This window comes from Pollachius pollachius, assembly GCF_949987615.1.
Source record: "Pollachius pollachius genome assembly, chromosome: 17".
NCBI classification, from domain to species: domain Eukaryota; kingdom Metazoa; phylum Chordata; class Actinopteri; order Gadiformes; family Gadidae; genus Pollachius; species Pollachius pollachius.
In genome coordinates, this window is record NC_136950.1 from 942,039 (window position 1) to 957,637 (window position 15,599).

The 15,599-nt window shown below is 48.1% G+C and overlaps 1 protein-coding gene across 3 annotated transcripts in view; it reads right to left on the reverse strand.

The window, feature by feature from the left end:
- Window positions 1-14,469, reverse strand: part of LOC307088896 (serine/threonine-protein kinase OSR1-like) — a 64,362-nt gene extending 49,893 nt beyond the window's left edge. For all 3 annotated transcript variants that reach the window (XR_013812590.1, XM_079754952.1, XM_079754953.1), the window contains exons 1-2: window positions 14,265-14,469; window positions 5,519-5,631 (exon numbers count right to left, since the gene is read on the reverse strand). Coding sequence is in view for 2 of the 3 variants with exons in the window: in XM_079754952.1 (XP_079611078.1) it covers window positions 5,519-5,631; window positions 14,265-14,334 (183 nt within the window). In the remaining variant the exon portion in view is untranslated. The remainder of the gene's footprint in view (window positions 1-5,518; window positions 5,632-14,264) is intronic.
- Between the last annotated feature and the right edge of the window lie 1,130 nt (window positions 14,470-15,599).

The following is a 15,599-nucleotide window of genomic DNA, read 5'->3' on the forward strand; positions in this document are numbered from 1 at the left end:
GTAGAAGGAGAACAGAAATATACGCATATACGTACACTAGCTTTTTTAACTTTCTGCCAAATATCTGCCTTCCAGTGCCTTGGGCGACGGGGGCCTGGCTGGGGGTTCAGCCCAGGAGGATTCCTGAAGACTTTAAGGCCACTGTGTTTAGATTTCTATATCGTGGAAGGGTGTTTCTGTTTTTGACCAATCCTAGTCCAATGAGCCACTAACTGTTGTTTGGCAAACTTCAAGGAAGGTCATCCACACAAGCGCCCATACACAGTAGCCCAAAGCTCCAGTATTTACCAACATTGGCTTCCCGGAGAAGTTCAAATGGGGCCCGTTTCAAGTTTCAGGTTGCATATTTTCAAACTTCGAACAGAACTCTGGATAAAGCCACAGCTTTACTGCACTTTGTGGGTCTTCGGTTTCAGCCCCATTGTTTTGAATCTCGAACACCTCACTCAATCTTCGATAAGGTTGACCTGAACAATTTGTATCCAAGACAGGATTCAAAAGCAATCCTCTATTGCACCCTAAAAATGTAAACGATCAGGGAATTCACCAAAACATCCAATACAGTGAAAGACACCCTTTACAGTGAAAGACCCCTATTACAGTGAAAGACATCCATTATAGTGAAAGACACTTATTACAGTGAAAGACACCCTTTACAGTAAAAGACACCTATTACACTGAAAGACACCTATTACAGTGCTTCTATAGGCTGAGGCCTAGTCTTTCTCATGCAAAGGCTGGCTCTGTAAGAATAGTTCAGGCCCATCTAGCGTTTGCCAGAGCTGCGCTCCAGATAAATACTAAGCTATGCTTTCTGTAGTCCAACAAAACAAACCACCTTTGTGAAGACGATGAACCACATTGATAAAGGTTGGCTGGTCATCAAGGGGCACATCAGAGGAAGGTTATGGGGCTATCTGCCATAATGACGTAACAGCACCACACCGCTGCAGTGTCATCACTCTAGAGCCTGTACTGCGTACAGAGGAACACATCCTTATCAGTCATTCCTGTACGGCCTAGAGAGGAACAAATCCTTTTCAGTCATTACTCTAGAGCCTGTACTGCGTACAGAGGAACACATCCTTATCAGTCATTACTCTAGAGCCTGTACTGCCTAGAGAGGAACACATCCTTATCAGTCATTACTCTAGAGCCTGTACTGCCTTTCTTCATTAGCTTTTTCATTTTTTCTACAAGAACAAGAGACAGCCACACCTTGGCCCGGAGGAGATCGTGACATCATTGTCACCGCTTATACATAATAATAAAATAGAAAAAGAAACAGGCCACTGGATCATAGAAAGGGTGGTGGAGGCAGATTGTTAGTGTTCAAATAAAACCAAGCCATAAAGGTGGAGTACAACCAGTTTGGAAGCCACACAACAGTGATGGAGACCCAGGAGGAGTACTCCACCTGAGAATGCCTCATGCCATCAACAGTGTACCTGCATACATATTGAACAGGTTTGAAACAGAGGAAAGCCAGACATAGAATGACTAGTCACCATGCAGGTCTATATGGTCACAGCACACAAGAAACTTTAAGAAAATATACATTCAGAATACATTCAAGTCCTCTGTGGCTTTCATAAATAACTGCTTTGGGCCACATTTAATAACGATCGTATTCCTATTCAGATTTTTCACACAAACCATAAAAAGGTCAGCCTTCTCCATATCTGAAACATTGCATATCAACTCTAAAGGCTGTGGAACTTCCTGGAGCGGAGGGCTGTCTCCCTGCCCGCTTAGGACTGCAGCGGGCAGGAGCGCAGGATGCTAGCCAAAGAGCTAACCTTCCCTGATGTGAGGGTCCGGGGCCATGTCCTCACATAACCACACAGACGCCACCGCATGAACCCACCAGCGCCAATGCCAGCCCCCTTCCCTTCTGGGCCGCGGCGACGGCGCTGGGATCACAGAGAGCCTTTTGTTGCAGGGATTAGGTCACTGTAAACCTACCCCTGTGACAAAGACACTGTAATGTCCTCATCGCTGAAAACACTTGCATTACCTCCGACTGGGCTGTATGTGTGTGTGTGTGTGTGTGTGTGTGTGTGTGTGTGTGTGTGTGTGTGTGTGTGTGTGTGTGTGTGGTTTTCTCTATGCCTCGGTCACACTGTTGTTGTTTTAGCACAATAGCATGGAAGAAAATTCCAGAAAAGTGAAGAGTATGCTTTTCACTGATGGTACGTGTCAGTCATTCTGCTGCCTCGCCGTCATTATTGCGAAGAACAAAATCCCTATTTGCATTCTTTAGCAAATTTTATATTTATTTTTCTATATAAAGCCGCCTAGAAAAACTTTAGCATATGTTGCTAACATGTTACCAACATGTCCCATTTGTTGAGTAGTGTAAGAATAGCGCATACTTCAACAGTGCATGACTTCATAGCGTCTCTAAACCCTCAAGCGCTACAGGTGTGAGTCCAAGCTGGAGGTCCAGCACCACCAGGTCTACAGGTGTGAGCTCTTAAGTGTGTTACTGCGGGGCCGTCACCACCAGGTCTACAGGTGTGAGCTCTTAAGTGTGTGACCGCGGGGCCGTCACCACCAGGTCTACAGGATGGGGGACAATGGCTAGCTACCCGGACCGCACACCAAACCTGGTCTGAATGAAGACTTGGCACGCCATGGTCCAACACAACCAGGGCCTCCAGAGGGAGGGGCTCCATACATTGACTGGGAGCATTGGGAATACTGGCAAAGGCACTTCCTGTCAGCCCCCCCGCCGGGCACCCGAGGGCCAGCAGCTGGGGCCCCTCGCTGTCACCACCACCCAACTAGCACCCTTCCAGTGTGGATGGAACCGATGAAGCGTGACGCACTCCCAGTACCACCAGGGTTCTCTTTACTGAGCCCAGTGCCATTTATCATGGATTTATCTCTCCTCACCCCCCTGCTCCATTCAGCAGTCTGCCCTGCAACTAGCACCGGACCAGGACCGGGTCCGGGTCCAACATTCCTTGGATAGAGGAGTTAGTGATTACAACAAGATAAATTGTAATCACTAATCTAGAGAAATGGTTAAATTAAAATGATTCACAAAATGCTAAATTATCGACCCAAATGCCAGCACATAGAGGAGGCAACAGGGAGCAGAATGAGGCCTAGGACACATTTACTCTCATTCAGCTCCGCCATTTCTCTCCTGCTGGACTTCAAGAACCGGAAGCTCTCACACCCGGACCAGGCCTTCAGCGTACACACAGGCAAACACCTACACACACACATACGTACAGTACACACACACATAAAACACATGTATTTGAAATACTACATTTCAGCTTGCTCCTGGATGCCAAACCTTGAAGGTTAGAACTCTCAAACCACCAACCAGAAACAAGGCAGGAGGTATGAAACCTCTTCCAGGTTGTCAGCTTCTGGGTCCCTTTAATGCCTCCTCAACATCTCACTGGCTACACAGTGGGGGAGAGAGAGAGAGAGAGAGAGAGAGAGAGAGAGAGAGATCCACAAGAAGGAAACCTTCTTGCGCCATGTGACCGACAACTCCAAGAATCCCAGATCGACATCCCCTGATTCATCCTACGGAAAAAGGGAGTTAGGTAGCAGAGGGGGGGTGCTGCGGGATTGTTATGAAACTGAATTCTGTGGTGGGTGGAGGGAGGATATAAGTGACGGATCTCCCGGGGTTTGGTTTAACCCCCACACAGAGGTCTCACTGAACAGCTGCCCTCCCATCAGCAACTCTAACAAACATGGAGGAGACCCAATGGAATGTGGCTTAGAGAGGAACGCTGAGAGGGCATCAATCAACCAATCAGGGGCCAGATTGAGGTTGCTGGTTTCCCCTGAGTCAGGACTGGGAGTCTGAGACCAGCTGTCAGGGGGTTCACGGCGATCCGAAGACCAGAGACCCCCGACCTCCCTCACTGATGACACAGATGCACATCCCAGGACCCGACTCTCTCTCAGACACCAGAGAGGGACAGACGGATTGGGCTTTGTGGTCTTAAACATCAGGACCACTAGTGTACTGCATGGAGGGGGGATGGGTGGAGGAGAGGAGAGGAGGGGAAGGAGAGGAGGGAAGGGAGGGGAGAGAAGGGAGAGGAGGAGAGGAGGGTAAGGAAGGGGTTGGAGGAGTGGGAGAGGGGAGGAGGGGTGGAGGAGAAGAGAGGAGGGGAAGGAGAGGAGGGGAAGGAAGAGAATGGAGGAGTGGGAGAGGGGAGGATGGGTGGAGGAGGAGAGGAGGGGAAAGGTGGTGGAGGGGAGGGAGAGGAGGCGAAAGGTGGTGGAGGGGAGGGAGAGGAGGGGAAGGGGAGAACACGTCACTAGGACGGCTCAATAAACGTTTCCTGGCACTGGGCCTCGGGCCTCCTGGGAGCATCACGTAGGGTCAGAGGCCACTGGGGTCTGATCCCCTGGAAAGAGGGGGGGTCTGGGATAAGCCCGGTAATGAGAAGCAGAGGTGGACCTCGCTCTGTCCGTAAGCTGCTGATGAAGGCCATGCGGAGAGCAGTTAACCCCCCCACCATGTTTGTGATCTCCAGCCCAGCAGCAAGGGGCCTCCTCTGGTCTGACTCCCCCTCTGGTCTGACTCCCCCTCTGGTCTGACTCCCCCTCTGGTCTGACTCCCCCTCTGGTCTGAAGGCCCCTCTGGTCTGAGGGCCCCTCTGGTCTGAGGGCCCCTCTGGTCTGAGGGCCCCTCTGGTCTGGCTGCCCCTCTGGTCTGACTCCCCCTCTGGTCTGAGGGCCCCTCTGGTATGACTCCCCCTCTGGTCTGAGGGCCCCTCTGGTCTGACTCCCCCTCTTGTCTGAGGGCCCTTCTGGTCTGAGGGCCCCTCTGGTCTGACTCCCCCTCTGGTCTGAAGGCCCCTCTGGTCTGAGGGCCCTTCTGGTCTGAGGGCCCCTCTGGTCTGACTCCCCCTCTGGTCTGAGGGCCCCTCTGGTCTGACTCCCCCTCTGGTCTGACTCCCCCTCTGGTCTGACTCCCCCTCTGGTCTGAGGGCCCTTCTGGTCTGAGGGCCCCTCTGGTCTGACTCTCCCTCTGGTCTGACTCCCCCTCTGGTCTGACTCCCCCTCTGATCTGACTCCCCCTCTGATCTGAGGGCCCCTCTGGTCTGACGGCCCCTCTGGTCTGACGGCCCCTCTGGTCTGACTCCCCCTCTGGTCTGACGGCCCCTCTGGCCTGGCTCCCCCTCTGGTCTGAGGGCCACTCTAGTCGGAGGGCCCCTCTGGTCTGACTCCCCCTCTGGTCTGAGGGCCCCTCTGATCTGAGGGCCCCTCTGGTCTGACTCCCCCTCTGGTCTGACTCCCCCTCTAGTCTGAGGGCCCCTCTGGTCTGAGGGCCCCTCTGGTCTGACTCCCCCTCTGGTCTGAGGGCCACGAACTCTGAACCTGTTACTGGGTGTATACTTCAAAGGGCGGGTGGTTGAGAAACACAAGACTATGATAATGGTGGTGAAACCCTATAATGGCTTCCCTCCTCTGTAAGTATTCTGTACTCTAATTCAAAAGTCTCTAAGAAGTGTGTGTGCGTGTGCATTCTTACCAAGAGCTCGTCCATACTGGTCTGGCATTTCTCCAGGTTAATGCGTTTTATGGCCACCTTCTCCTTGCGAGGTAAACAGTACGCTGCCTGCACCACAGCCGTGGCTCCGCTGCCTGCAACACACAACCAGAGTCAACATGGGGGCCAAAACACATTTACTTTAGTGGTTTGAAACACACCTTCATGCCCAATACTTTAAGTGGAGTAAAGCGCTGACTTATTCTTTGTATTTACATTTTATTCTGAATCTAAAAGACCTCCTCCACCATCTCCCCCTTACACTCTGCCTTTCTCCGCCCGGGCCCGTAGTCTGACCCAGGTATCTACAAAGTCCTTATTGTTCAGGGTCTGGATGGATCCAGGTGTACTGAGGTCGAGGACAGCATCATGGGTCTGTACAGAGAAACGGCCATTGAAAGATCTTGCTTTGATTTTTAATTAAAATCCAACCCCACAATGTCCCCAAAGGACACAGTGACTTTCAGACGTTTTGAATCCTCTGCCCTACGGCGTCAGGTTGTATCTAGAAACTGTACCTACGCTATCTAATAATATAACATCCCCTCATAGATAGGAAAGACAGCGGACACAAAGCCACACATACAGTACAACCCCTCGGACTATAGATTGTTTCAGAGCTGAGGTAACGTCTCACAGCAGCATGACATCCATCCTGTAATGCTCTGACCACAGCCCACCCCCACTCCACTACCCAACCACCACACTATGGGAGGGGACAGGGATGGAGGACTGAACTATTGCTCTCTCACACACACACACAGTTTTAATTACTACTAGTTAATTACCGTTTAATGACTTATTATTGAGTAATGTCATGTGGTGATACTGGTTTAGCAGTCAGACTGATCAACAGCCCATGGCATTAAAATGTGGGTGAGACATCAGGGCAGAGCGAGTCTGTTATTTAGGTCGGTATGAATCAGAAGATGTCTGGTAGTTCTTTGGGATCCATAAACATGTTGGGATCACGCACACTTCAGAATCAGCAGTGGCAGGACAGGCGAGATCATGGTGTGTGTGTGTGTGTGTGTGAGTGTGAGAGTGTGTGTGAGAGTGTGTGTGAGTGTGAGTGTGTGTGTGTGTGTCAGTGTGAGTGTGTCAGTGTGAGTGTGTGTATGTGTGTGTGTGCGTGTGTAGGGGGAGGGAGGGCTGAGACGGTACAGGAATAGTAGTTAGGTCAAGGGTCATATACATCGGGGAACACGGAGCCCCAGAATGAGTTCCATGTGGAGGCAGAGAACTTTCAGAGGAAGGTGAAGGTACCGCTGGTCTTACCTTGATGGAATATACAGACATGGGATCTAGGAGTTCTCTGGGAATATTTGATTAGAGCTTTGGCCCTCAACGAGTGTCAAGTGATATATGTTAAGTTGATTAATTTATATATATATATATATATATATATATATATATATATATATATATATATATATATATATATATATATATATATATATAATAACACACTGGGGACTACAGCATTAAACACTCTGGTTATGTCACAGAACGTTTTACAAGCAGAGAACGTTCAAGTCTAAAGAGGAGATCAACCAGGAATTCTAGTTGATATGTTAACACACTCCAACAAACTATGAAGCCTTGCATTGTTACATCAACCAATCAGTCTCTCAGAGACACCAGGCTCTCCCTAGCCTCCATGCCCCCAACAGCCATGCCCTGCATCAGGGAGGACCAGAAATTGAACCAAAAAAATAAAACACAAGGCAGCAGGGCCCCCAAAGCAAGCGTTACCGTGAGCCTTCCCTTTGAAGTAACCTCTATTCAACCAGTGGCCATGACACCCCACACAATGGCTGTATACCAAGCAGCCACCACAACACCCCTCTCCCAGGGGGCCCCACCCGGCCAGGGCTGTCAGGGAGCTCGGGCTCTGGGTGGCCTCCATGGATCAACAGCCACCCTCCTTGAGCCTCTCCCACCCCAAGACGAAGAGGCAAGGGGCTGAGTAGGGATCAGACACCCCTGGACTTAGGGGTCAACTACCCCTGAACTTAGGGATCAGACACCCCTGGAACTTGGGGGTCAGACACCCCTGAACTTAGGGGTCAAACCCCTGGAACTTAGGGGTCAAACCCCTGGAACTTAGTGGTTAGACACCCCTGGAACTTAGGGGTCAAACCCCTGGAACATAGGGGTCAGACACCCCTGGAACTTAGGGGTCAGACACCCCTGGAACTTGGAGGTTAGATCTACCGTTTTGTTCACTATCAGATAAGTTGAATAGTTAGGGTTAGGGTTTATATTGACCAACTAAACTGCAGTTTGGTTTGTTACGTTTGTTACAAACCAACTGCTTACTCTGCTTACTTGTTAAGTAAGCAGATACTTTCATACAGATACAAGTAATTAAGAAAGAGAGAGGGAGGATGTTTTGTACCTGCCCGTTTGGATTCAGGCCTCCATTGAGCCAACTCATTTCACTATCAGGTCTTTTTTTTCTTGAGGTCAGATAAGCACGTCCAGAAGGCGGATGGAAAGCACAGAAGAACAGACTTTTACTTTTTGAATCTCCAAGTTTCCAACTCAGACAGAGAGAAGGAGCCTATATTCTGACTGGGGTTAAAGATCCCATGTCATTAAAGTCACATTTTTCCTATTGTTTGTTAAATGACATAGGTCAGAATAAGTTTGTGACCTGTGGTAAGTTTGAAATCTATGCAGTTTGTCTGCTGTATGCAATAGCCAATGAAAGGAAAAGGCTGAAAAATTAGTCAATCTGGATAAGGTGACACTGCTACAGAGTGTTGTCAAATTCATGGACCTGCCCACTTGGTTGGTTCGTAACCACCCACAGAAATTCTGAAGGAGTCGAGATTGAGCTAGGGCTAATATGTGTACGTAGTTGCTGCTTAATAACAGGCTAGTTACAGAATTTTGAATGCAATGGCAGAACGACATCGAAAAATGTGTGTTATGCCAAAGCAAAACGTCCACATTGCATCTCCTGCCAAAGACAGAGGAATTAAGGGAGAAATGGTTGCAATTTATTTTTGGAGATATACCAAAAAACTATGGAACCAGATTAGTGCTGTGTTCGGCACTAATCTTTGTCTCGTCTCTGGTATTTCCACAACGAGGCTTTTAGTGGGGGTGCCATGGTGGAGATGGAATTGGCTCCCTGAAGTACATGAACCACGACATGGAGGAGAAAGGGATTGTTGGCCGCGAATGTCTCCCGCTTGAGCCCCGCTTCCCGCTGCCATGTCTCCCGCTTGACCACCGCCTTGGCGCTGCCTGCTGCAGGAGGCGGTGGTGCCTAAGCGCTGACCGCTGCCGAGGCGGTGGTCCCTCGGCAGCGAGGCTCCGGGGGGAGACATTCCTTTCTCCTCCATGTCGTGGTTCAGTCTACTTCAGATTGATGTGGACGTGGAAGAACCAGAGACGTTGAAGAACCCGACGCAGTCGTTTGAGATTCCTAATATCGTCTGGAGGCTCAAACAGCTTTTGGCCGTGAAAATATATATTGTATGATATAGATATCTACGTATAATATGATATTATTTAGATAAAGAACTCCAGGACTCCTGCCGGAGCACCCGGAGTGTTCTAGACGGCTGTGTGCGCCTCGCCATTGCGATACATCCACTGTAAACAGAGCGCATGGTACCGTGGCCGCAAGCTGCTCAGGGCCACACCCCCACCCTCCTCCTCCTCCGCGACTGGCTCGAAGTGGCTGTAATTCTGCACCACGGCTGAATTTCGGGAACGTCTTCAAATACTGTGTTTGGGGCCCACTAATATCTATATTAAAGCATCCATAAAGTAGCATGCCATGGGACCTTTAAATTAAAATTTTCCAAAATAGAATCAATAGATCAAAGTTGACTAATCATTCATCATTCATTTAGAATATGTGTATATCCAAATCAATCGATTTGTAGTTTATTCAAACACGTCCTTAATGAGCAGGCTGCCTACAGGTAGGCTGAGAACACGAGTGTTCAAACGCAGGACCTCTGGGCAGGGCCACCACTCCACTACCATTTCAGTTCAGGATGGAAGAGCTGGGAACCCAGATCCATCCGCTCCTCAGCTCTCATCACGAGGGTGGCTAACGATGAGATGGATGCCTTCTCCCGGCTGCGCTGCATCGTTTCTAAATCCCTTAAACCAACGCTAAATAATACTCCCTTTGCCTGAGGAGGCCTACTTCTAGTCCATAATTACTCCAAGAGCCGTTATGGGAATTTAAAGAAGAATAAACACTCTTCCACGAGAGAAGAGCCCCATTCATCTGCTATTGCGTTCTCTTGTAAGCGTTATGAGAACCTCCTGGGGAACCTGAAACCCATGTTCAGAACCACACTACCGCTATCAACCTTAGCTCCTAGGGCTCCCCCCTTCCATTACAAACTTGTGAGAATTGTTTTTTTCTCTAAATAGCTAGGCTTGATTAATTAAACTTTGTTTGAACATATTTGAGTGGACCTGGTCCTAGGTGGTCCACTCCGGGTCCCAGCCTTGTTTAGGAATGGACATGACACTATGCTGTCAGTATGCTGGCTTCCAGGATAGCAGTTCTTTGGTAACCTATAAACCTAGCACTTACTTACACAACCAAGCCTACTCCATACAAAAAAAGCAGAAGTTATTCACGTTTTATAACTTGATTGACGTAAACAAATTGATATGCGACGATTCTTAACTTTACAGCAATGTATCAAAACATATAATTTACATATTGTATTATATTCTATAAAAGGATTGTAACCCACATGCTGGAAACATGTCTCCCACAATACGTCAGACTGAAGACTTTGGAAAGCCATGATAACCCAGGTTAGAGTCAGAGTAAGGACCCTCTCATCTGATTGGCTGACCAAGAATGCCCACCAATGACAAAGGTCTACTAGGTACAGCAGCGGGAAACAGAGTCTGGGTATCAGTCAGGGACTCTTCCAGAAAACAAAGATACATGACGTAGAATGAGCTGCAACAACAAGGCCCTCCATGGGAGGCAGGCCGATGTCCTGACTCACAGCAATAGGACCAATGGGCCCCCGGCCCCTCTGTGGTGGTCAGACCGGCCCGTCGCTGGATGCCGTCCTGCCACTAAGCCTTTAGTTATTACACCTCCTTGCATATCGCGCCCACATTCCAAACCTTATTCCAAAGCACGACCAGAAATGTGACACACGTCTCGCAATCCCCCCCTTGGCCAGCGGGTTTCTTAGTGAACACCATTCCTCCCGTGGCTGAACACGGGGCCAGGGGCCAGGGGCCAGGGGCCATGGGGCCTGGGCTGGTGTTGCAGTGGAAAGACGGTTGTAAGAACTGCAGTACCGACCATGATCAGAGGGCTTCTGCTGATGTTATGAGGGGCCTGATTGGATCAGGGCGCAGATGTTTTAGAAGGGAATTTAAAAAAAAGAGAAGCATGGTTGCAGGGTGGATACAGAACAACAGAACTAGAGTGTTTCCAGGCAGCTGGGCCAAACCCAGATCAGAGCCTGAGTCTAGGGGAGGAGGGGTACCCCCCGCTGAGTGAGGCTCTGTCAAATATGAGCCAATCACCACTGGGGAGGAGAGAGTGGGAAGGACCATGTCCCAACTAAAGCTTCTTCCCCAGGGAACTTTCTAAAACAATAGTTTGCGGGGAGCATTCTGGCAAAAATGCAGGGCCATCCTCACAATCCCCCCTCCATTCAGCCCTCACCACCACCAGCTACAAGCCATGACAAATACCAGCCCATGACTTCCTGGTCAGAACAGTAGAAATGAGAGGCACTATTCCAGTTGACACCGTATTCACTTGAGACTAACTAAGGAGATTCTAAGGTCTTCTTTTTAATTTGCCTTAACTTCTCATGAATATGATTCCACCCTCTTGATGTATGTCTGCGACTGCTTACATTGATAAACATTAGCCTAAATGGAAATCAAAATGAACAGTAAAAAATATGTATCAATGTCATCCATCATGTCAGGGATAATGTATCGAACGCCGTCATTTTCGGGAAAATAAGCCCAGACAGGGTCAACAGGACACTGACGCGCAGGGGAGGTGTCCTGCTTCGCCCTGAAGGGGCTTATTTTCCCGATAATGACCGGCGACGTTCTATACATTATCCTGCTTATTGCACGGCTACTTGCCAAAACGAAAAAATAACTTCACATGGTGTGTCTTTCTACAATTTATTTGTTACCAGCAGGGGCGTAGGAATGAGTTTAACATTGGGGGGGACACATATCGGAAACCTGACAGATCCGTTAATGGTTTGAACAGAAATATGTCATAAATTAACTACACTGAAAAAATTCACAAATATATTTTATTCTACTAAAAAGATACATTTGTAAATGTAAAGGAAAACACATTTTGAATGGCAGTAATGAACTGATTAATATCAAATAAATTCTTTCATTGCACGCTCAATCATCCAGGTTTTTAGAATAAGAAGCGGTGACAAGATGCTGTGTGGCGCTTTCAAAATAAAATAAAATAAAATATTTTTCTCCCCCCGTATAATTTTTAGGTGGGACAAATGCGCCTGTCTCCAATATTGGAGGGGACACGTCCCCTCCGTCCCCCCCGGTTCCTACGCCCTTGGTTACCAGCATTCGTAGTGTTGATCAGCAGAGAAATAGTCCGCCAAAGACGTTGACGTCGCTTAGCAACCGAGGACGCTGCGGTTGATAAGTTACCGGACTATTTGCGGACTGATACGAAAGACGGCAAAAAAATCCACTTTCCTTGACAGCGGTCATTATATATGCTTAACAAAGAAGTTCTGAAGGCCGACGCAAGTGAACGGAGCGTTCCACAGCATTGAGAAGAGCCGTGTAATAAAAAAAAATAATTGAGATTGATACATTTCTAGCTAGTATCCATATAATCCCCTACAATGCCCTCAGCGACAATAGTACCTTGAGCAAAGAAAGGTCTACAAGTGAGCCAGTGGCTTGGTTCAAATATGTCCAAAGGAAGCTCTCGCCATTGGCCTTGAAGCTTAGAACTTGTCGCCTCGCAATTTCTTTAAACAGACTGTATTGAGTTGAGAAACAGGAGACGTTGGACAGGAAGGGGAAACATGAAGTAGGTCTAGATGACCAGAAGACAGTCCATGGTTACGACAGCTTATGACATTTTATGACTGGTTATGGCCAGTTATGACACAGACTAAATTAAAGTGGACACGATAGAGAGTGAAAATACAGGAGACAGAGAGATCCAGGAGACAGAGAGGGACAAAGAGAGACAAACTGAACATAATTTGCCATTGAGAATCAAGAGTTTTGAGGAGGATGTCATTGAGGAGGATGTCTTGTATGAAGAGACCCTTAGAGAAAACGTCTGTCTCTACACAAACACAGTGGCTGTACTGTAGCTTCGGTCTGCATTTCCAATGAGTGAAACACATTTGTACATTTCCAAATGTATCACAGCGGTTAAAAGTACAATTGAAAAGGGAACAGACATTGAGTTGAGGAGACGTTTGGTTGTGTGCATTAAAAGACCTGCACAGGAACGGAATCTGAACTGAACAGTTAGGTGTTGAACAGTTAAAATGCCACCAAACGAGTTGCTATAGCAGAGGAACAGTATATGTTGTGTGCATGCTGAAAAGAAGAGCGTTATCCAATGAGGTTCCCCCAAAGATTACAAAAACCGAGGGGAGATGTGAAGCACAGGTAAGCTAAATACAACTCCAGTACAAATATACACAATGGTGTGCAGAATGTGTTTTGTATAAAGACTCAGCACCAACCCGTTCAGTACCCCGGGTGCAACACAACTGTGAGCTCATTATAGGCTTCTGCAGCTACTTCTCAGTAAAGAAAATTACCATATTTTCCTATGATTCATGTTAGCTTTGTTTCACCTATGAATCGAGTATTGGTTCACATAAGGGGCTTATGAATTAAGAAACGTGCTTGACCAAAGCCCAAGAGATGCAGGGCAAATACTTTAAATAGGCCTACTCCTCATGTCAAAAGCAGGGGGATTTGCTAAAATAATTAAAATCACCCGATTTTCCCGGAACGACCAAGCAAGACCAACCAAGCTCCGAGACTACCCAGGACCAACGAGGACCCGAAACGAACCAGGGCCACTGAGGACCCGGGACCACCCAGTACCCGGGAAGACCCAGGACAACCTAGGACCCGGGACGACCCAGGATCCGAGACCAACCAGGACCCAGGAAGTTCCAGGACCCGGGACAACCCAGGACCCGGGAGCTCCCAGGACCGGATCCCCTTGGGGATCAATGGATTAAGTTGCTCTATTCGATTCGTAAATGAGGTACCCATTGAAAGCTCTCGGTTTCTATGACTTTGTATAAGTTTTACATTTTCAACAATAAATCGAATTTCAGGCAAAAAAGGAACATTCTCTTAGGGTAAAATTGATAAACCCACGGGTTGAATGAATATTCTATTTCACAGCAAAAACTGGTGTGGATCTTAAAGCCCCACTATAGTATCTCAGCCCGGGTGAAGGGGTATGCCTTCCCCAAGGACCGTCCCCTGTCTCAGCCCGGGTGAAGGGGTCTGCCTCTCCCCAGGACCGTCCCCAGACTCACCCCGGGTAAAGGGGTATGTCTCTCACTAGTAACCCTGTCTCACCCCGCCTGTCTGTGGGAAATCCACACAGCTCACTGAAGAACACATCTACCGCAATGCCTAGAGACAAGATACCCTCAGTGGAGACTGACACACATGCAGATAACATCTAGTGAAGCTACCGGCTAGGCTCACCTACCGATAACCTCCTGGAGCTCATAGTCGTCTTTGTTGATGGACCAGGGCTGGGAGCTCAGGTCCTCCGACATGACTCAAGGTCTTCTGAGCCGCGTTGGTTGAGAAGGAAAGATGCTCGGTCCAAAAACTGGATGGGAAGATAGTTCAAAGTAATTCCAGCCAGACCGACGGCGACACTTCCCTTCCTCACGATCCTGCAGCAGCAGCGCTCCTGTCATCCCCAAGTCTGACACAAGCCGACCGCCCCGCCCACCGCATTCCTCCGGCAGGACGTGGGTTCACCCGGCGGCCATGTTGGGTGTTCCAATCTAAATACTGAATGTGGGCTCACCCGGTGGCCATGTTGGGTGTTCCTAATATCTAAATACTGAATCGGGGCTCACCCGGCGGCCATGTTGGGTGCCCTAATATATAGTACTGTACCTGGCTCACCTGGCCTACATGTTTGGTGGCCTAATATAAGCATCGAAGGTGAAAACCTTTGGACTGATCAAAACCATATCAGGTCAATTAATACATAACGGCAAATATGTAAGTCAAGACTGGAACACTCGAAAAATGTAATTCAATTAACTCGCTTGTACAACAACTGTATACTTTTAGAATGACCAGCAATACAATTGGCTGCAAGTGAAACACACCCTATATAATGCCTAAATTTCAAGCACATTAGCTTGCCACACTAATATTGGCGGGCAGTGGCTGTCAGTAAAGGGATGTGAGGTTCCAGGGTTCCAGCAACGCCTTCCACTTCCTAAGTGCCCTAAGAATAAGTCCCGCCTCCGAGGCTCTTGGTTCCATGTTTAAATGTCTATGGAAAATAACATGGGGGTTTTAATGATCGTACGTGACAAACTCTGTAGGTGGCGAAGAAGTAAAAGCTTTCAGGTTTTGAACTAGTTTTTCCATCTAGATTCCACTTGGGTTTTGGACTGTCGGTGCCGTTAAAGTAGTTAACTATTATGAAGAAGCATTATGCTAACGCGGATCTGCGCCGACTTAGGACGTCACGACTCTCCCAGTCAAGGTTGCATAGCAACGGCAATGTTTCATAGTTTGTCTTCACCGAAATGGCACCAGAGCCCGCCTACGGAGGTGGCACCAACGCTGCTCGTCCATGTGTGAAATCGTCATGTTTGATATGTAAATTCTGAAGACGTTACTGTTCTGATGAAGGTAATGCAAAATAAAGCTAATGAGAACACATGAGACATCGAATCGACTAATTCCTCTATATTATAATTAAATTCATCTGTTTTTACATCTTCATCGATTAGTATTTAGACCAATAAAATCACGCGTGAAATGACAATCACGTAAGGTTGTGAATGGTTGC